The 23,054-nt window shown below is 43.1% G+C and overlaps 1 protein-coding gene across 1 annotated transcript in view; it reads right to left on the bottom strand.

The window, feature by feature from the left end:
- ANTXR1 (ANTXR cell adhesion molecule 1) overlaps positions 1-23,054 on the bottom strand; it is a 551,130-nt gene that overhangs the window by 253,969 nt on the left and 274,107 nt on the right. Inside the window, exons 11-13 of the mRNA XM_078666668.1 lie at positions 12,907-12,976; positions 12,297-12,375; positions 4,079-4,174 (exon numbers count right to left, since the gene is read on the bottom strand). Coding sequence (XP_078522794.1) covers positions 4,079-4,174; positions 12,297-12,375; positions 12,907-12,976 — 245 coding nt within the window. The remainder of the gene's footprint in view (positions 1-4,078; positions 4,175-12,296; positions 12,376-12,906; positions 12,977-23,054) is intronic.

Genomic DNA, 23,054 nt, shown 5'->3' with positions numbered 1-23,054 from the left:
TTATTTTTTAGCATCATGCCAAGAAGCTCCAGAAGACCCAGGAGGGGCAAGAAGAAAGGAGATAGAAAAAAGTCCTCCGATGACCAGAAGCACAGTCACCAAGAAGGATCCCAAACCAAAAAAAACCACCTAGTCATCAACATCTCTGACACAAATCTCACTAACTATCAAATGAACCTACTTGAAAAAGGCACGTCATTTATTCCGGTGACTCATACCAACTTACTTGAACTTGAAGTATCCACTTTCAAATTAACCCGCAAACTTAGGCTGCGACATTTTTTTCATAACATCATCTCTATCAACACCAATGAGAAACCAGATCAACTCAAAGGTTTACGGCCACCAAGCACATATCAAGCCCCGAACAGTCATAAGTGCATTGATCTCTTTGAAAATCTGGTTCGTCAGGATCTGTCAAAAATAAACTTCAAAAACACTTCCAAATGTAAAAACATCACACAGAAGGATGTGGATACTCTTAAAAGCTTGGCGAACAACGTACAAATAAAATGTGTTAAAGCAGACAAGGGCGGTGCCCTTGTGATCTTAAACACCAGCATGTACATTCAACGCCTACATGAACACATTCAGGATGCAAATATTTACATGCAACTTGACCACAACCCCACCAGGGAATTCCAAACCATCTTACAAAACTTGGTAGTCAAAGCACATGAAGCCCACATCATTGAAGACCGCACCAAAAATTACTTACTGTGCGACCATTCTAAAAGCCCTGCTATACACATGTCGCCCAAGATTCACAAAAATTTACTTGATCCACCCTTCAGACCAATTTTCTCAACCAAAGGATCAATACATGAGCCCGTCTGCAAATTCATTGACAGATACCTGCAGCCCTTGGTCATTAAAATGACAAGCTACATTAAGGACACAACCGAATTTTTACTTAAACTGGCTGAAATGGACATCAACATGAGTGAATCCCTGATACTATGCACAGCTGATGTCAACTCCTTGTATACCTCCATACCCCACCAGGGGGGTATTGATGCCATTGAACAAGCCTTACTACAAAGTGACATTGACATGCCCATGCAAACTTTTTTAATGGAACTTATGGTATATACTTTATACCATAGTTATTTTCAACAAGATGACAAGTGGTACCTCCAGCTATCTGGAATGGCGATGGGGAACTGTGCGGCTCCCACGTACACTAATATGTATATGCAAAACTTTGAAAACCTATACATCTATGGGAACACTAACTTCTAGGACAAAATCAAGATGTATGTCAGGTACATCGACCTTTGTTTCATGTGGACAGACACAAAAGATTCTCTCAACAAGGCCCTGAGTGAATTGAATACCAAGGATGAGCGAATCAAATTGACCTGGCAGATGAGTGACACAGAAATCTCATTCCTTGACGTCACTGTCAAGATCACTCACAAAGGGATTACTACTGACTTACACCGTAAAGCCAGCGACTGTAACAATACGTTACACTATACGAGCTTCCACCAAGGATCCCTTAAAAGGCACCTACCATATTCTCAAATGTTACGCGTGAAGCGCATTGTCTCCGACGAAAACACACTCAACCTCAGACTGAAAGAAATGCATGATCGATTCTCTGATAGAGGTTACCCTCATACCATTCTTAATGAAGCCCACACCCGAGTTGCAGCCATCGGCAGACAAGAAAGTCTCACTAAAAAAAACAAAATCACTGATCAACGCATGGTATTAGTATCCAAATACTCAACAACAAGTGCCACTTTCAAGAAAATTATTCTCAAACATTGGCCAATTTTGCAAATGGAACCCGATTTTAGGGACTGTTTCCAAGCTCCCCCACTGTTTGCCTACACCCGCAGCAATAATATGAAGGAAATCCTCATGAAGAAACCTCTCTCCCACACAGACTACAAAGGAACTTTGCCGTGTAAAAACTGCAGTAACTGCAATTGTGTCAATAAAGGGAACATCATAAGACACCCCATGAAAGGCCATCCTATCAAACTATGTGTTAATGCCACCTGTGACTCTATGAATTTGATTTATGCCATCAAATGCCCTTGTGGCCAACTATATGTAAGCAAAACTGAGAGATAAGTCAAGACACGCATGAATGAACATAAATCTAATATCCGTACAAAAAATGAGAAATCTAATGTAGCAGCCCACTTTAATGTATCTCATCACACGATTGCTCAACTACAATTCATCGTCCTAGAAATCATCACAAAAAAAGAAGGAATAGACAATCGTAAACTTCTTCTTAAGAGAGAACTAGAATGGATTTATCGTTTGCAAACCCTTAAGCCGCATGGCCTTAATGACCGCGTCGAATATAGCTGTTATCTATAGATGTTAACTTTATACATTCTGGGTTGGTTGATATCTTGCATTGCTCTTTACTTTACCTTAATTTCACCTTCCCCTCGGTACCTTGTTTATTATGAATTTCACCTTTCTAAGATGGCCGCTATACTTTCTTTCCACACTTTCCACTAGTCCTCTTTCTATCACAATGTTTCACCTATTCTATTTGAATCCACCGGGTTCTCCCATTGATCACCTGACCACTCAGTGACCGTACTTTCGGCTACTGGCGCTTTCACCACGAAGTAAGTGTTAACCGTTGCATTTTTCCAAACCGTTTCTTTTAAGCCCGTGTGTGCCTTAGCGTTAACTTTCACTCTTTGACCTTGCACGATCACCTGTTTTCTTGAAGCTTCTACCTCGAAGTAAATGTTAACCGCTGCACTTTTCAAAACTTTTTTAAGATCACTCACTCGACTTCTAGCCCGCACGCCTTTAGTGTTAACTTTCACCCTCCGATTTTTCTAGATCACCTGGTCGTTTAAACTCGGCACGTCTTATACATCAACGTTCACTCACCGATCGCGCCTACGACTCGTTGCATGTACCTCAGCTAGCACGTCACTCGTTCACTATAACCGATATGGTTCTTTATTGATCTCATCTTATTCACCACTCCTGTCCACACCCCACACTGCACGTCTTAGACGCCCACCCGCTCTCCCCTCACTTAGACCTGTTTCTTCTTCTTTCAGTGCTCCTTGACAAAGAGCAGTCCGCCCGAAATGCATCGGAGCTTTCTCTGAAATACTAATTATGGATCTTTTGCCGTAAAATGCCATTGATATGATGACAATATCATGAAACATTCCTCAATATAAAGAAAATAAACAATCATGTTTAAAACATTGGAATCAATTCTTTGAGCCATCCTGGTGTGCCTCCTTGGGATGTACCCGCATGTTTATGCGCACACGACTCTTTTAGCATTTATGAAGTCTTCATTGCTGTACTTTGTATTTTTGCTTCTTGGTGGTTAGTTGTTGATCTCTCGTAGTGGTACTCTCCTATTGTATTGCTTTTATGTCTAAAAGTTACAATGAGAATATTATTAAAATAATAAATAGACAGTTTTGCTTTTGTGTGGTTCAAAACCAGTGGAAATTGGAAACTGGGACCTTTTACTATAATGCGACACAAATCTACACCTTATTATATCTGTACAATAATGAAATATGTATTGGGCTGTAAACCAATGTGAGAGGACACACCTCTCACTAGGAACCATCCCTAATTGCCTAATGAATAGCCAATGTGTCTGGCTTTAAGGAGCTTTTCTTACCGTGTAAACCTATGAAACATAGAATCGAACAGAAGACTTATGTCGAGCAGTGGCTGGGCACTTTGAAAAAAGGATACCCAAATTGAAAAGCAGTCATTCACACCAGATGAAGATTGCACAACAGCATGAGTGAGATATCCTCTAAGAAATGTATCTCAAACCCCCTCCTTCCTTCCCTCCCAGTAACGAAGACATGTTCCGCAATTTAAAACTGCTGAACACATGCATGGCGGAATTCCTGATACCATAAGAAGTATGCACACTTCTGAGCAAGACATATATTACTAGTGCATTTCATCACCATCATCATCAAATAAGCTTTATTTGGTTTACCAAGAGCCATCAAAACGTACAGATAAAAAATATGTATGTCATTAAAAAACTAAAATACCAGTGCAGATCATACAAGATTAGATTGGTGTGAGCTAGATCGAGACTTACCACTGTGCAGCAGAGCGGCCAAAACCACCAGAGGAGCGCCAGCATCAGCAGCAGGAAGAGGATTAGAAGGGAGATGGCCAGGATGGTCCCATCAGACTGTAAGAGGAAGCACAGATTAGTATCCATCACAGAGAGCTCAGGCACCAATGTGCAGTCCAATTTATTTGCACAGATTGTATGTATGCTAGGCCTAAAAATAAAAATAAAGTTAAATAATTTAAAATCCTGCACATCTTTAAGTAAAAAAGTAGGAACATGTAGAATTTTTATAAGGAAAATCATATTCCCTCCTCAAGATGAACTGCATTGAATCCTGTGCAGAAATCTACTTCGTTCTTAACAGGTATTGATGAAAACAACCAGGAGGATATTTAGCAAACATTGTTCCCTAGCTCAAATCTGATATAGACTGAGGAAATGTGCTTTATATTCAGCTATCTGAATAAACTATGTGATTTTGTGTTATTAGTTTTTTCATAGTTTTGTTTGGCCCAAGTTGCTGCACAAGAAATTATGTTCATAACCGATATTGTGACATTCATCATGCCATTATATGAAAGTACTCATGTTCTAATGTTTGTGAATGAAAACATTTCACTGTCACTTAGAACCAGTGAAAGTAATTATATCTAAACAGGGCTTTTTTTTTTACCAGTAATCAAGACATAATTGGATATTTATTGCCACAGCTATAACCAGAGCAATTGGAAATATGGGATTATGCGACAATAACGTTTTCTGCATAAGTATACATTTTCCGCATTTGCCACATAATCCATCATCTGCTGGATAATTTGTTGACTATGACAACAACAAATAGTTTCTAGCTCAATCAGAGCAAAAGCTGCTAAAAGGGAAGCAATACGTGTTGATGTGCAGTGAAAGGCCCTTTGCAAAAGTTGACTGGTCCATTCTGTTGCTTATGGAGTATTTGGTTATTAAACTGGTTCTAATTTAAACCTTTACCCAGACAATGTTAACTCATGTGAAGAATTTACAAAATAAGGAAGTAAATCAATAATAAAATGTGCAGCATTACTCCGTATAATTTGCATTTTCTTGACGCAATTTAGGGCATAATTTGCTCCTACCCTGCTGCATAATTTCAGTGGCCCTAGTTATAATGCACCCACCAATAAGTAACTGCACCAGTAATCAAAGTGCAGAGGTATTTCTGTTTTTACAAGTCATTTTAAGTAAAAGGGAAACAATTTATATGCATATATTATATGAATTGCATTATTTGAACAGAGTTTGCACATAATTTTAAGAGGCCAAGACCTGGGTCTGGTTCGTTTCATTTCTAAAATGTGTTCTTTCTTACCAGTTTACTTTTTTTTAATAATGTTTTAGTTTTTCTCAGCTTGCATGGGCTCCTTTCTCCTCCCACTGATCTGTGGGGAAATTGCATGAATTTCCGGTCAGCATTTTGGCATGCAAGGAAGGAGTTAGTAGAAAGCCTACCCTAGCTTGGCAGCATTGCTGGACCAATCCGTGGCTTTGGGCCCATTTCGGCTACGAGGGGGCTTCTCTGTTAATTAAGGAACCAAAAGCAGCACTGGCAAAATGGTCAAACTAGCTCCACTCCCTTCGTCTCCTTGGGCAATCTCTCTCGTCCCATCCATCCATTATCTGTCCTTTTCTCCTCTCTGTCTCGGTCGCCCTCTCTTCTCTCCCTGATCGATTTCTCTCTACCTGCTCCCTCCCCTCTCTCACTTGAATCCTCCCCAGGCCTGCTGTAGTTAGCCTCAGGGACCTGGAGAAAGGGACACAGGCACCAGGAGAGATGCAGGGCTTTCAAAAATGGGCCTCCAAGGACCCTGTCACCACCAATCCCCCCCCCCCTCCCCGTCCTTGCCCCAACACATACACACACACAGGGAAAATGCCCGGTGGATGAAAGGCCTGTCCTGCTTTCAATGTTAAGGCAACAGGTTACTTCATCCTATTTCGTGCTCTGGAACAAAGAGTGACTGAGGGTAGCCCCGAAGTTCACATTTTTAACACATTCAGCTTTCGATTCACTTTAGTTATCAAATGATTGCCGGAAAAAAGCCATTAGAATGCTTGTTTTTTTTGTGTTTTTTTTTTATCTACACTTGAACTTTTTTACACAGTTAGACAAGGCCGGGAGCGCCACACATGTTCGTGTCTGAGCAAAGTTATTCTGGATTTTGCAGTAACCACATTTTATTTCCATATCGGGAGTGCGACGCATCTGCAGCTGTACATGTTGCAAAACTCCCTCTTTTCATTTTCCAAGATGCTGCTACAAAGTACAGTAGTGTGAGAAGAAAAACACTGTTATGGAGCAGATGTGTTTTTCTGATTGCTGAAGCCACAGCTTTTCAGAAGCAGGCCTTCATCTCCTGGCTATCACATGTTGACATGCCATTGGACGCACCACAAAACCACCAGACAAATCCAGGAAACTACCACACGAACATGAGAAGAAACAAGGCCTTGGTTTACCGCTCACAAAGGTCAAATGTCTAAAGATTTTACATCATAGTGAATGAGGTTTAGGCTGTTCGCCACCATTGCTGTGCATTGCTTTAGAATTAGAAAAAGCTCAGAGGTGTCAGATATATAAAGAATGGTGATCTCTAAAGAAAGGTTCATTTCTTGAAGCACTGAATGAAGGTATGGAGCTCACTGCTCTATTAGTTCAAGATTTTGTTTTTTTCTATGTTTTTTAAAGAATTTATTCAGGGTCGAGCTATTCCAAAGGGTTTCTAAAAACATGTGAGAATGTCTAAAAATCAGAATAATATTTACAAAAAAAATGCATTCAATTATAACTCAAGGAATATTTACTGATGTCTGCAGCTCACACCTCTTATTAAGTCTAGATATGATCAAAATATAATTCACCACAAGGTCACTGAGGGGCATATTTACAAGGGGATTGTGCCACTGGAATGACACTCTTTACGACGTTACGGTGGTGCAATGCCCTACACCATATTTACAAAGTGGCGTTAAGCCACTTTGCGTGGCTTACCGCCGCTTTTTTAAATGTGGTACCCTTTCACTGAGTTTTCTACGTGAAAGGGGTGTGCAATGGGTGTTGCTGTGGGTGTTCCACAGAAACAACCATTGCTTTTTGATTCTGCCCCAGATTTACAGGAATCTGTAAATCTGAGGTAGCTCCAAAAACTAACGCCACTCAAAAGTAGGTTGGCGCAACAAGGAGAAATACTTTAATTTCTCCTCATTTTTGCTTTTTTGCAGAATGCAGCACACATAGACAAAGCAAAAACGAGGAGACCATAAACAATCATTCCTGCAACACAGGCAACCTGGAACTATGGCACAAGGGTGTCTGTGTTGGTGCTATGCCGGTATTTTTAGTGCCAGCACAAGAAAAAACACAGGGGTGCACTGTATTGTAAATACGGCGCATCCCTGCGTTTTTGAAATGACACAGCGCTGCAAAATTTGCCACAGCACTGCGCTGCGCTATTTCCTTGTAGCTATGCCCCTGAGTTCTCAATTTTCTTCGTACAACAAAGGTATTAAGTCAGCTTGCTGAAACATAGTTAAGACCGTAGTTTTAAATAGCCTTGCCTACTGCAATGATCATGGAATTTTTAGCAAACACATGGTAAAGCGGATATATTTGCCGGACTGCAAACAATTTTCATGCATAAAATCTAGGCCGTGAATGCTCTAAAGGGTATGGAGTCACTTGACAGCCACATTACAGAACAAGTAATGAGTTACTACAGTCAGTGAAAAATCAATAAATAAGAACTGGTGTGTTTCCTAAAACTAACATAAGAAGGAGAGGATTTTAATTGGGAATGGATTTTAACTTTATTGGAAGACTAAATTAATTACTAGGAAGAATTCATGAGTAATATTGAAGGATATCCCGAATGAGAAAGCACAAGTGGGTTATGGGTCACCGCTAGAATGCTACATGCGACCCACAGGCTGCCACTTTCTTGAAGGTATTCCAAGCCGTAACAGAGAAAGAGAAGACAATCCCCTAATTTAACTGAGATTTGGTCATAATCATTCTGCAACATGTCAGGAATTCCACAACTTGCAGCAATTAATGGCCTATATTACTTATTAACATGGATGTTAGACCTGACATCCTTGGCGTGGATTTTCCCTATCTTTTTGCTTCTGCCTCCTGTATTTTTGCTGTGTGCTGAATTTTGTTTTTGCTGGTCTATATGCTTTAGGCACTTTGCCGCTGCTGATCAGTGCCAACGTGCAAGTGCTCCCTCTGTAAATTGTGAATATGGATTGGTGTTTTCCTGATGGCTTATTTGACTTACTACTAAGTCCCTTGTACAGCACTGTGTGTGCCCACTGCCTGTAAGTCAAATGCTGCTAGTGGGCCTGCAGCACTGATTGTGCCACCCACACAAGTAGCATTTCAAAGGGGTCTCAGACTTGCCACCGCAGTGCCTGTGAGCTGTCTCAACTGCCATGTCGACCTGGCAAATGCACTCATTTGCCAGGCCCTAACCTTCCCTTTTCTTACAAGTTATTCACCCATAAGGTAGGCCCAAGGTACCCCTGTAGCAGGGTGCAGTGTATGTGAAAGGTAGGACATGTCCTGATGTGTGTAAAATGTCCTGTTAGTGAACTACAACGAATGTCGTTTTTCACTATTAAAAGTCACTTTGCTCCGTAGGATAGAATGGGAGTTTATTTATAACATCTTATAAATATAACTTCCATTGGGACAAGATAAGGATGCAAAGTTTAGTATGCCTGAACTCAGAATATAAAGACGCATCTTTTAGTAAGGATTCTTTTTACATTCTGTGTTTGACAATACCACATTTAGAAAGTGAGTATTTTCTTGCTTAGCCGTCCTGTGTGCCTCTGTTGGGTTGTGGATTGACTGTCCGGCTTTGGAGTGACAGGGGCTGGGGATGTGAATTCACTGTAGACAGTCACTGGGGGGGGGGGGTTGAGGTGTGCCCTGCCTTTCCTGGATGAGTCAGGGCTAGGCTGAATAGACCCAGGATGCATTTAGAGTAGGGGGAAGAGATTTCCTTTCACCTGAATGAGCCTAGTAGCTTTACACAATGCTGTCTCCACCTCCTGCCAGTAAGCAGAACCAGATAGGACAGGTTTTGACTGATCACAGAGCCTCTCTGCCACAAGAAAACAAAGAGAAATGGAATATAAATATTGGGGACTAGACCCCAGAAATGTTGAATACTTCTAGACTCAAGAAGAACCTCTGCCAAGGAGAAGAGCTGGGAAAGATGAAGGAGAAGTACTGCCCCTTTGCTGTGTGCTGTTTGAGGTTGGCCTGCAGTGGCTGTTTCTGCCAAGGAGAGGACACATACTTTGCTGTGTGCTGTGTATTCTGCTTGAAGAAGATCTCCAAGTAGAGCTTGCCTCCTGTTCTGAAGTCTCAGGGACACAAAGACTTCACCATCAGCTCCCGTGAACTTCCTTGCTGGGAGCTCTGACCTGCCAAGAGGTGCCTGTTGCTGAGTTGGGCCTCTAGAGATTGTTCCTGCTGTTGGGAGTTAGAAAAGAGATGCAACTACAAGAAGCGCAACGCATCCGCACCTGTTTCCAATGCATCGCCACTCTGCGGCTAAAGAAACTGACCCAGCGCCTGCCTGCGGCTGCAGGAACTGCCATACTCCAAATCCTGTGCACCGTTCTCTGAAGTCTGAGATCACCGTGCTGATTCAGACGCAGGCCCTGCTGTGCTGCTGCATTAAGTATCGTGAGATCTCGGCTGGAGAGACCAACGCATCGCAGTTGCCACAACTGCCTCATTAAGAACCGACGCATCCCCAATCCCCACGCATCACATCAGTGCGCTACATCTACAAGGACACCGGGGCCACAGTAAGAAACCGGCGCATCACCTCCCTGCACAGTAAGAAAACCGGCGCATCACCTCCCCACACAGTAAGAAACTGACGCAGCACTTCCCTTCACATCACCTACCCTGTGTGACAGTAGGGAACCAACACATCACCTTCCCTGCGCATAGGGAACCAACGCATCACCTTCCCTATAGCTGTGTTTGTTTATGATTGTGATGCATCCAAGGTATTTTGTGTTGAAAGTGTTGCATCTGTAGTTTGCTATGGACAGAACTGGTTTTACTTTTTAAGAAGTACGTTTTGATTACTGTACTGTGGATTTTTGTCATTTTGGTCTTGTTTGGTTTAGATAAAGGTTACTTATTTCTGTAAACTGCTGTGGTGTCCATTTGTTGTGTTTTCACTGTATTATTGAATGTGTGCACAAATGCTTTACACACCGCCTCCGAGATAAGCCTGTCTGCTTGTGCCAAGCTACCAAGGGGGTGAGCAGGGGTTATTTTAGAAGTGTATAACCCTTTCCCTGACTAGGCATAAGGGTCCCTACTTGGACAAAGGTGCAAACCACTGACAACTAGAGACCTCTATTTCTAACAATGGATATAAACCAAATTCCTAATAAAACATGGTGAGTCCTCCCCATCGTCGCAGAGTGCTCCCAGGTTGCTCCATCGCAGGTTTAGAAATACATTTGTTTTAAAACCTCAACTCCTTCCAATGCACTATTCTATGTTTCATCCTAAACCTTTTTCAATATATCCTCTACCTCCACTCTCTGAATCATCCCAACCCTCATTCTACTACTATGATCTCCCTAAGATCCTTTCTTGACTCTTCCTTCCTTTAGCCTTCCTTGACTCACCCCAAACCTAATTTAACTACTATGACCTCCCTAATAACCTTTTCTATGCTCTTTCCTCCTTTATCTCTCTTTTGACTCATCCCATATTTCATCTAACTAATATGAACTTCCAAATAACACGATCTAGGCTCTTCCCTGCTTAATCCCTCCATTATCCTATTCAAATAAACTAACTGACTCACATGTCCACTTCTCAAATTAACAATTTATATTTCTTTATACTAATCTACCACTAATCCTTTGGGTTCTAGAGTAGTGTGCTACTCGCTGAAAAAACGCTTCACTGCCTCATCAGGGGTAGTAAATGCTAATTAAATACAATTACAATTACTGCTCAATAAGCCAAGTCCAGTCATTTCACCTGTGATTTATGAATCACAATGCATTTTTATCTTAGGGAACTCAGCAAGAACAAGCGTAAGCATTGTTCAAAATGTACTTTGCCAAGAATGGAATAAATTACAAATAAATCTGCTCTGTGGTTAAACACTGAATACGTTTTTTACAGTGTGGACTGGAGTTAAGTATTCAACGTTATGTTCTGTTTACGACCAGAGCACAAAGTACATCACTGTTACTATATAAATAGCACTGGACAAGGAATTTTGGAGTACCTTTATTTTTAAAATGTAAGTTAAGCATTAGAGGCAATACAAGGTTTGTCCATCATTATTTGAATTTGCCCTAGAAACTCACTATGTTGATATAAAGGCAAGCAAGACAACTACAGGTATCGCATGGTTTACAGGGAAAAAAGTTTATGCTGTAGACAGATGATTTATTTAAGGGACACCCTATTGAATCCACACAAATTTATAAATGATCTAATAGACACGATCAAGGAGTTTTCATATTTCTTGGAACGCTAAATAAATCACGACACATGTGAAGTGCTATCTCTTACGTGATTCACTTCCAGAAAAAGACGTACAGGAGTCTGAATTTATTAGGGAGTGTACTAAATAATCCCTAGGAGCATGGTGGCAAATAATAGTCACCTTCTGTGAGAAGAGGGCAAGTTGGATTTTATTAAATGTAATAAATTAAATCGGTTACTTTGGAGAAGAACACAAAGTATCCAGATTGTGGTCACTCCTAAGCTTCATTATAGAGTTATCAGACTAATGCTTAAGCATGCTCCAGATTTATGGATACAATCACAGTGGTTTGAGTAAAAAGGACCTTTATTCAGATACTCTTCTAACAACCCAACTCATAACTTGATGGTTTGTTTATAGAGTGTTTAATCTCTCAGCACTGTTTTTGTACAAACCAACAGTTAGATCAATGCAAATCTAAGATATTGATACTTCGTCATCCTTGGTGCATGTTTCTGCATTTTAATCATCACATAAAGGTCACATTTGTTTTTTTGAAAAAAAAAAGTTTATATGAAGAATACAAATTTGCAGAGTAACGCACCCAGAGTATTACAACTAAAGTACTTGAAGATTAAGAGAATGAAGTGTGCTCAGTTTAGGGCATTGCTATAGCGACAGCGTGGTGATAGTAGTCTGTAGCACAGTCTTTAACTCACACAATGTAAGGTGGTGATGATAACAGAGCTGGAGATGAAGCTGAGGCCATCGTTCATGCTGACCTGGAGCGCTGCTTGCCTGGAACACAAGAAGACAACAAAGGCCTTAGTATGTAACAACACCAGTAAGGCTCCTCCTTGTGTGTAATGGCTCTGTAACATATAGGCACACTCTACAACACTGCTATTGATCGCCTCAGTAAATGTACTGGATCCTGCCCATGTTGACCCACACCAAAACCCTGACACTAAGACACCTTTATATATTGTAGTCTCTTGGGAACATATGAGCAAAGTCTATTACATCACCGGCAAGGGTTCTCCATATGTGAACCTCGGTAATAGGACAGCTGCTACCAGTCCCAGGGAACATCAATATATGGACCACCTCCTTTGCAATTTGATCAAATCATCTCCAACTCTAGTGAGCTGGGAGGGACTTGTAGACCCTGAAAGCTTGCCTACAATGCACTATGAAGCATCTTTGGGAAGGAAGGGAATGGAAAACAAATGGCCACACAGAATATGAGCCACAAAACTATGTCAACAAAATCAGAGCTTCACCAAAATAATCAGCCCAACTATTGAACATGAACGTCATTATACTTACATGCCAACATCATTAAGCAGGGGCGCTGGGCAAAGCAGGTAGGTATCCTCCACCAACAAAGGCTTCGCTGCTAAGAGAACATAGGTTACATAGCATGAGATGGTGGATATGGTATTGAACATACTTAGCATGCAAGTTAGCATTAACTTGATAGAGTTAGCATAGGACAACTATGTGGGAATCATACACTCTACTGTGATCCAAGGTACATTTTTCACTTGGTGACTTTAATGGTGACATTCAAACTTTATTCTGTGTTTAAGACATCTACAGTATTTGTTCTATCATCAAATACAATCAACTATTGCTATTGGAGATATTACGATTTTAATGGTTTCTTTCTCCATTGTTTAAAGTGATTTAACCTTCATTGTATGCAGTGATGTGGCCAGATTTTCATCTCATTATAGTTAGTAAGACTTCAACGGACAGTACATTCATTCCAAATACTTTCCTTTAATGTCCTTTGTCTCTTCTGCTGATAGAGCAATGTAAATGCTCACTCTTGTCTTTCTTGTTAGGTCCAGTACGCCCATTGTTTACCATTGGTTGGCTTTACTGTCACTTTTCTTTTCTTGCTCCTTCAATGGCTTACATTACTCTCCTTGTGTTTGTCTCTCACAATGAGCATAGAATCCTAATCAGCTTATTGATTAACTGACTTGTATCCTTTCACTTTTCCATCATTACACCCAACCTGAATGACATGCACTGACTGTCCCTTTTAAATCCACATATTTCTCAAGATCAACTGCCTCATCCAGTGGCAGTTCCTCCAAATGAGCGAAGGCGCTCGACCCCCCCCCACCCCCCATTGCTGCAAAAAATAAAAGGATAATAAAAGGATTTTATTACCATTTTATTTTTCAAGCTTTCTGCCGAACACTAAGATGGCAGGACGGGGCCCGGCGTCAATGCTGTTGATTGCTAGCAATGACGAGTGGCCCCTTCAGTTTGAAGTGCATGTCAGTTAGGCCGGCTACCTTGCTATGGCCAAACTGACATGCGCAAATTCAAACTCTCCAATCCAGCTGTCTTAGAGAGCTAGGTTGGAAAGCAGACACAGCACTCCAGTGCTCTTAGGAGCGCTGAGGCAGCCTGCTCTAGCCAATCCAGACACTTCACTCATGCTGCTTAACAGGTTGAGAGCAGTGTCTGGATTGGATAAGAACCTGTGGGAGCTGTGGCACCTCACACTCGGAGGAGATTGGAGCCGGGGACTAGACGTGCTGAACGTTAAGGTAAGTTTATTTTTTAAATGTTTGTTTATTTGTATGTATTTGTATTGTATTCTGTTGATGTCGCCCCAGCATTTATGCCGGTCACCAATCGCCATTGGCGTCATCTACAAGTCAGAATCAAGCTTATACCAAAAAACTGTAACTGGCAGATACACCAAACATCCGAAAGCTCCATTTAAAAATGAGAAATCAAAAAATCAAATTCAATACAACAATGGAAAATACTAGAATACAAGCTTGATCAGCTTTGCACCCAGAGTCTAGAACAATGCTCATTCCCGCTTCCCACCGACCCATTAGCTCTTGCTCTTCAGAAAGTAACTAAGACCACATTTTTAGAAGGAGCATCTCACTACCCACTGATAAGGAACAGTGCAACCACTTCACCCCCACAGGCAAAGCCTAACAACAAATACAGCACTGTGCTGGTCACTAGTAATTGTTTCCATATAATACCTGTTAGAAATGGGGGTCTCTAGTTGGCAGAGGTAGGTACCTTTGTCCAAATAGGGGCCCTTGCTTCTAGTCAGGGTAAGGGGGATACACACTCTAGATAACCCCTGCTCACCCCCTTGGTAGCTTGGCACGAGCAGACAGGGTTATCCAAAAGGCAATGTGTAAAGTATTTGTACCAACACTCACAGTAACACAGTGAAAACACCACAAAAAAATCACACCAGTTTAGAAAAATAAAATATCTTTTTCTAAACTAAACAAGACCAAAACACAGTTAAAAATATGACTTTAAAAAGGTTTCAAGAACTTGTACCATAGAAAACTATGGATGCATGACTTTTCACCAAAGTACCTGTAGATGCGTCAAAGTTCACAAGCCAAACAGCCGCAGTGTCGGAAAACAAAGGGATGCGACACTCCTGGGAACTTGAGGAGGGGATGTGACAGTCCCGCTGCATGCAAAGGAAGGGTTGCGTCGAAACCGGTCTGTACGGGGAGTGATGCATTGATTCTTCGTTATGGGTCCGGTCCATGGGTGATACGTCGGAAGAAGTTGACGCACAGGTACGATACATGGAAATCCGGGATGCGTCAGCGATCGATGCGACGGCGGCATCGAGAGTTGCTGTGTGGGTCCTCTTCAGCTGCAATCCCTCGATGTGTCGATTTCTGTAGTTCTTTGAGTTTATTCTTTCTTCCAGCTCCCAAAAAGTATTAACAACCTCCAGAGGCCCATAACTGGCACAGGCACCTCTTGGCAGGTCAGAACTCACAGCAGCAGAGTTCAGGGGAGTTGGGGGTGTGGTCTTTGTGTCCCTGAGACTTCAGAACAGGAGGCTAGCACACTCCAGGCCCTTGGAGAGCTCCTTCAAGCAGGGGACACAGCACACAACAAAGTGCTTCTCCTTTCCTTGGCAGGAACAGCAACTGCAAGCCAACCCCAGACACACAGCAAGGGCAGTTCTTCTCCTCAGTCTCTCCAGCTCTTCTCCTAGGCAAAGGTTCCTCTTGAATTCTAGTAATGATCTAAAGTCTGGGGTTTGGGGTCTGATACTTATACCCCAAAATGTCTTTGTTCTCTTTGTGCAAGGGGCTCTGAGCCTAGTTCAAACCAGTTCTGGGGGGCACCCCGCAAGTACACAACAACATCCATTGCCAGTGTGAGCCTTGGTTCCAGACACACCACAGGGTGGTGGAGCCAGCATTGTGGAAGTCAGGCACAGCCATTTCAGGTACAGATGCTACTCCTCCCACCACTCGAAATGCACTTGTGAAGCTCAGTAAGGCACTAGATAAGAAATCATTATGACTTGTTTTTAACTGTCTTTTAGATAATTTTGGTATTTCCTGACTCTCAGTAGAACAGTAGTCTTGTGAAACTTTTAACGGTTGAGGGAAAGAATTTTCCAAAACCTGTTCTTAACTGTTCTTAGATAGTTTTATTAATGAATCTATATTATTTATTGTTAATTAAAACATGAGATTTTATGACTTTATTTAAGGAAGGAAAATTTGTGAGTTGATATACTGTTTCTTCCTTTGTACAAGGAGGTAATTTATATTTTTCTATTGACATATTGTTTATTTTAAACTTTGTATTGCAATGGTTTTAAGTAACTATGCAAATAATAAACTACTACTACAACTACTACCACTCGAAATGCAGATCAGGCTTATTCAGCCCAGTGCTGACTCATCCAGACTCCTGGAGCCACTGCACCTCCCCAGCCCCTGTAACTCCAAAGCCACGCAGTCAATCCACAAACAGGCAGAGTTACAAAGGATGGTTGCACAAGAAAATAGCCACTTTCTAAAAGTGGTATTTTCAAACACACAATTTAAAAACCATCTTTACTAAAAGATGTATTATTAAATCCCGAGTTCAGGGATACCAAACTCAATTTTTCGATCTTATTCCTATGGAAAGATATGCTTGTAAAATGTTACAAATAATTCCCAAATTCTGTCCTATGAGGCAAGATAGACTTTTAATAGTGAAAAACCAAAGTGGCAGTATTTCATTATCAGGACATGTTACACACTCCAGTACATGTCCTACCTTTCACATACACTGCACCCTGACCAGGGGGATACCTCGGGCCTACCATAGGGGTAACCTATATGTAAGAAAAGGGAAGGTTAGGACCTGGCAAGTGGGTGCACTTACCAAGTCGACATGTCAGTTAACAAACTGTGTGCAGGCACCGTATTGGCAGGCATGAGACATCTTTTCAGGGCTACTCATGTGGGTGGCACAATCAGTGCTGCAAACCCACTAGTAGTATTTGATTTACCCTGGCACATTTTGTGCACTTTACTAGGGACCTATTGGTAAAACAAATATGCCAATCAGGGAGAACCAATCACAATATCAATTTACGCAGGGAGCATATGCATTTTAGCGCTGATCCGCAGTGGTAAAGTGCCCTGAGTCTTATAGCTAACAACAACAGGTCAGGGGAAAAAATAAGAGGAAGAAGCAAAATGTTTGGGGATAGCTCTGTAAAAAGGGCCATTTCCAACAATACCCTCTTTGAATACGGGCTATGAAGTATTCCACTTATTTGTATGATTAATTGTGTGTGAATGTATGTGTGATTGTCGTTACGGATTTGCGATTGCGCAATTCCGTTTCTGCATCAGTGACTGTTTATTTCTGTGTTTTTTTGTGTGATGGTCTCTCCATATGTGTGATTAATTATTTCTGTAGTTGTGTGTGATTGTATGTGTGTATTTGTGTATATTTATGAATATGGACAGCTGTAAATCTGCCATTGGATTGGCATCACAGCAACTTTTGGTGACTTTCCAAACATTTGCATTGTGACCGGTGCCTAGTTCAGTTTTCTGAGGCGTACAGTTGGTTGGTGAATATCAGTTTTAATGAGTTGTGATTTTTGGTGGGTGCTTTGGTTTCTTGTTTACAAAGCAAACACTGCTGTGGGCTTCTTTATGGCACTTTGCATCAAGGGGTTGTTACAGGGGCGGAGCTTGTAGATCAGTGCAAACACTCAAAGGTTTTTGTAACAAAGCCCAACATACTAAGATAGCCAGACTGTGCATTGCATCAAAAACGAACACCTCCTCGAATCAGACGTGAACAAGAGGAAATGTTTTAATTTTTCAAAAAACCATAGTGCACAGCATACATCCAATGTGTGGAAGTGTCTAAATTGTGTTTAGATATAGGGATTTTTAGGTCTCGGCAACGAGATCTATTGTTGCTGAGTTCCCTCACAAGGGAATACAGAGCGGTGCACGAGCCGACCAGGGTCTGTGGACGCGCACACACCCAGGCAGGCAGGCAGGCACGCGAAAGACACACATAGACAGACAGACAGACACACGCACACGCACGCACACACACACACACACACACCCTCCCTCTCTGCCCACTCCCTCTCTGCCGCCCCCCTCTACCCCCACTCACCGGGCTCTTTCCCTCCGCAGCGGGTCAGTCATGGCAGCAGGCAGACTCGGTGTCTTCTCCGGCTATCTTCAGCTGATGTGCACGCCCACGCTGCGTCTCGTGCGCGCCCACCATGCTGTTTCGCGCCCGTTGATCCTCAGCTTGTGATTACTACTCCTTCTAACCCGGACTCTAAATTACTATTTCTTGGTTCTCTAACTCCACTCTGTTGATTCGCAACAAACTGATATTCAGCACATTTCAGTCTCGCTTTTGCTTCTCATAAATACAATAAGATTATTGTAAGCAAATGTCTACCCTTCTTTTGGTCCTGTGCCTATTATGCTTCGGACTATAGAGTTTTAGAAAGTGTGGTGGAAGATTCCATGAGTGCAGAGTAGTGAGTGCAGAGTGTGAGTGCAGAGTGGGAGTGCAGAGTGTGAGTGCAGAGTGAGTTTGCAGAGTGCAGAGTGAGAGTGCAGAGTAGTGAGAGTGCAGAGTGAGAGTGCAGAGTGAGTGTGCAGAGTAGTGAGTGTGCAGAGTAGTGAGTGTGCAGAGAGAGTGTGCAGAGAGAGTGTGCAGAGAGAGTGTGCAGAGTAGTGAGTGGAGAGTAGTGAGTAGTGAGTAGTGAGTGCAGAGTAGTGAGTGCAGAGTAGTGAGTAGTGAGTAGTGAGTGCAGAGTAGTGAGTGCAGAGTAGTGAGTAGTGAGTGCAGAGTAGTGAGTGCAGAGTAGTGAGTGCAGAGTAGTGAGTAGTGAGTGCAGAGTAGTGAGTAGTGAGTAGTGAGTGCAGAGTAGTGAGTAGTGAGTGCAGAGTAGTGAGTAGTAAGTGCAGAGTAGTGAGTAGTAAGTGCAGAGTAGTGAGTAGTGAATGCAGAGTAGTGAGTGCAGGGTAGTGAGTGCAGAGTGTGAGTGCAGAGTGTGAGTGCAGAGTGAGTTTGCAGAGTGCAGAGTGAGTGTGCAGAGTAGTGAGTGTGCAGAGTGCAGAGTGAGTGTGCAGAGTAATGAGTGTGCAGAGTAGTGAGTGTGCAGAGTAGTGAGTGTGCAGAGTAGTGAGTGTGCAGAGAGAGTGTGCAGAGAGAGTGTGCAGAGTAGTGAGTGGAGAGTAGTGAGTAGTGAGTAGTGAGTGCAGAGTAGTGAGTGCAGAGTAGTAAGTGCAGAGAAGTGAGTGCAGAGTAGTGAGTGCAGAGTAGTGAGTGCAGAGTAGTGAGTGCAGAGTAGTGAGTAGTGAGTAGTGAGTGCAGAGTAGTGAGTGCAGAGTAGTGAGTAGTGAGTGCAGAGTAGTAAGTAGTGAGTGCAGAGTAGTGAGTGCAGAGTAGTGAGTGCAGAGTGAGTGTGCAGAGTAGTGAGTGTGCAGAGTAGTGAGTGTGCAGAGAGAGTGTGCAGAGAGAGTGTGCAGAGTAGTGAGTGGAGAGTAGTGAGTAGTGAGTGCAGAGTAGTAAGTGCAGAGTAGTGAGTGCAGAGTAGTGAGTGCAGAGTAGTGAGTGCAGAGTAGTGAGTAGTGAGTAGTGAGTGCAGAGTAGTGAGTGCAGAGTAGTGAGTAGTGAGTGCAGAGTAGTGAGTGCAGAGTAGTGAGTGCAGAGTAGTGAGTAGTGAGTGCAGAGTAGTGAGTAGTGAGTGCAGAGTAGTGAGTAGTAAGTGCAGAGTAGTGAGTAGTAAGTGCAGAGTAGTGAGTAGTGAATGCAGAGTAGTGAGTAGTGAGTGCAGAGTAGTGAGTGCAGAGTGTGAGTGCAGAGTGTGAGTGCAGAGTGAGTTTGCAGAGTGCAGAGTGAGTGTGCAGAGTAGTGAGTGTGCAGAGTGCAGAGTGAGAGTGCAGAGTAGTGAGTGTGCAGAGTAGTGAGTGTGCAGAGTAGTGAGTGTGCAGAGTAGTGAGTGTGCAGAGAGAGTGTGCAGAGAGAGTGTGCAGAGTAGTGAGTGGAGAGTAGTGAGTAGTGAGTAGTGAGTGCAGAGTAGTGAGTGCAGAGTAGTAAGTGCAGAGTAGTGAGTGCAGAGTAGTGAGTGTAGTGAGTGCAGAGTAGTGAGTGCAGAGTAGTGAGTGCAGAGTAGTGAGTAGTGAGTGCAGAGTAGTGAGTGCAGAGTAGTGAGTAGTGAGTGCAGAGTAGTGAGTGCAGAGTAGTGAGTGCAGAGTAGTGAGTGCAGAGTAGTGAGTAGTGAGTGCAGAGTAGTGAGTGCAGAGTAGTGAGTGCAGAGTAGTGAGTGCAGAGTAGTGAGTAGTAAGTGCAGAGTAGTGAGTAGTGAGTAGTGAATGCAGAGTAGTGAGTAGTGAGTAGTGAATGCAGAGTAGCGAGTAGTGAGTGTGGAGTAGTGAGTAGTAAGTGCAGAGTAGTGAGTAGTGAGTAGTGAGTAGTGAGTGCAGAGTAGTGAGTAGTGAGTGCAGAGTAGTGAGTAGTAAGTGCAGAGTAGTGAGTAGTAAGTGCAGAGTAGTGAGTAGTGAATGCAGAGTAGTGAGTAGTGAGTAGTAAATGCAGAGTAGTGAGTGCAGAGTAGTAAGTGCAGAGAGTGAGTGCAGAATAGTGAGTGCAGAGTAGTGAGTAGTGAGTGCAGAGTAGTGAGTGCAGAGTAGTGAGTGCAGAGTAGTGAGTGCAGAAATAGTTAGTAGTGAGTAGTGAGTGCAGAGTAGTGAGTAGTGAGTGCAGAGTAGTGAGTAGTGAGTGCAGAGTAGTGAGTAGTGAGTAGTGAGTGCAGAGTAGTGAGTAGTAAGTGCAGAGTAGTAAGTAGTGAGTGCAGAGTAGTAAGTAGTGAGTGCAGAGGAGTGAGTAGTGAGTAGTGAGTGCAGAGTAGTGAGTAGTGAGTGCAGAGTAGTGAGTAGTGAGTAGTGAGTGCAGAGTAGTGAGTAGTGAGTGCAGAGTAGTGAGTAGTGAGTGCAGAGTAGTGAGTAGTGAGTAGTGAGTGCAGAGTAGTGAGTGCAGAGTAGTGAGTAGTAAGTGCAGAGTAGTGAGTGCAGAGTAGTGAGTGCAGAGTAGTGAGTGCAGAGTAGTGAGTGCAGAGTAGTGAGTGCAGAGTAGTGAGTAGTGAGTGCAGAGTAGTGAGTAGTGAATGCAGAGTAGTGAGTGCAGGGTAGTGAGTGCAGAGTGTGAGTGCAGAGTGTGAGTGCAGAGTGAGTTTGCAGAGTGCAGAGTGAGTGTGCAGAGTAGTGAGTGTGCAGAGTGCAGAGTGAGTGTGCAGAGTAATGAGTGTGCAGAGTAGTGAGTGTGCAGAGTAGTGAGTGTGCAGAGTAGTGAGTGTGCAGAGAGAGTGTGCAGAGAGAGTGTGCAGAGTAGTGAGTGGAGAGTAGTGAGTAGTGAGTAGTGAGTGCAGAGTAGTGAGTGCAGAGTAGTAAGTGCAGAGAAGTGAGTGCAGAGTAGTGAGTGCAGAGTAGTGAGTGCAGAGTAGTGAGTGCAGAGTAGTGAGTAGTGAGTAGTGAGTGCAGAGTAGTGAGTGCAGAGTAGTGAGTAGTGAGTGCAGAGTAGTAAGTAGTGAGTGCAGAGTAGTGAGTGCAGAGTAGTGAGTGCAGAGTGAGTGTGCAGAGTAGTGAGTGTGCAGAGTAGTGAGTGTGCAGAGAGAGTGTGCAGAGAGAGTGTGCAGAGAGAGTGTGCAGAGTAGTGAGTGGAGAGTAGTGAGTAGTGAGTGCAGAGTAGTAAGTGCAGAGTAGTGAGTGCAGAGTAGTGAGTGCAGAGTAGTGAGTGCAGAGTAGTGAGTAGTGAGTAGTGAGTGCAGAGTAGTGAGTGCAGAGTAGTGAGTAGTGAGTGCAGAGTAGTGAGTGCAGAGTAGTGAGTGCAGAGTAGTGAGTAGTGAGTGCAGAGTAGTGAGTAGTGAGTGCAGAGTAGTGAGTAGTAAGTGCAGAGTAGTGAGTAGTAAGTGCAGAGTAGTGAGTAGTGAATGCAGAGTAGTGAGTAGTGAGTGCAGAGTAGTGAGTGCAGAGTGTGAGTGCAGAGTGTGAGTGCAGAGTGAGTTTGCAGAGTGCAGAGTGAGTGTGCAGAGTAGTGAGTGTGCAGAGTGCAGAGTGAGTGTGCAGAGTGCAGAGTGAGTGTGCAGAGTAGTGAGTGTGCAGAGTAGTGAGTGTGCAGAGTAGTGAGTGTGCAGAGAGAGTGTGCAGAGAGAGTGTGCAGAGTAGTGAGTGGAGAGTAGTGAGTAGTGAGTAGTGAGTGCAGAGTAGTGAGTGCAGAGTAGTAAGTGCAGAGTAGTGAGTGCAGAGTAGTGAGTGTAGTGAGTGCAGAGTAGTGAGTGCAGAGTAGTGAGTGCAGAGTAGTGAGTAGTGAGTAGTGAGTGCAGAGTAGTGAGTGCAGAGTAGTGAGTAGTGAGTGCAGAGTAGTGAGTGCAGAGTAGTGAGTGCAGAGTAGTGAGTGCAGAGTAGTGAGTAGTGAGTGCAGAGTAGTGAGTGCAGAGTAGTGAGTGCAGAGTAGTGAGTAGTGAGTGCAGAGTAGTGAGTAGTGAGTAGTGAGTGCAGAGTAGTGAGTGCAGAGGAGTGAAGGCAGAGTAGTGAGTAGTGAGTGCAGAGTAGTGAGTAGTGAGTGCAGAGTAGTGAGTAGTGAGTAGTGAGTGCAGAGTAGTGAGTAGTGAGTGCAGAGTAGTGAGTAGTAAGTGCAGAGTAGTGAGTAGTAAGTGCAGAGTAGTGAGTAGTGAGTAGTGAATGCAGAGTAGTGAGTAGTGAGTAGTGAATGCAGAGTAGCGAGTAGTGAGTGTGGAGTAGTGAGTAGTAAGTGCAGAGTAGTGAGTAGTGAGTAGTGAGTGCAGAGTAGTGAGTAGTGAGTGCAGAGTAGTGAGTAGTAAGTGCAGAGTAGTGAGTAGTAAGTGCAGAGTAGTGAGTAGTGAATGCAGAGTAGTGAGTAGTGAGTAGTAAATGCAGAGTAGTGAGTGCAGAGTAGTAAGTGCAGAGAGTGAGTGCAGAATAGTGAGTGCAGAGTAGTGAGTAGTGAGTGCAGAGTAGTGAGTGCAGAGTAGTGAGTGCAGAGTAGTGAGTGCAGAAATAGTTAGTAGTGAGTAGTGAGTGCAGAGTAGTGAGTAGTGAGTGCAGAGTAGTGAGTAGTGAGTGCAGAGTAGTGAGTAGTGAGTAGTGAGTGCAGAG

The sequence above is a fragment of the Lissotriton helveticus genome, chromosome 11 (assembly GCF_964261635.1).
Source record: "Lissotriton helveticus chromosome 11, aLisHel1.1, whole genome shotgun sequence".
Taxonomy (NCBI): domain Eukaryota; kingdom Metazoa; phylum Chordata; class Amphibia; order Caudata; family Salamandridae; genus Lissotriton; species Lissotriton helveticus.
The sequence above is the reverse complement of the archived record's forward strand: the minus strand, read 5'-3'. Positions and strand labels throughout refer to the sequence as shown.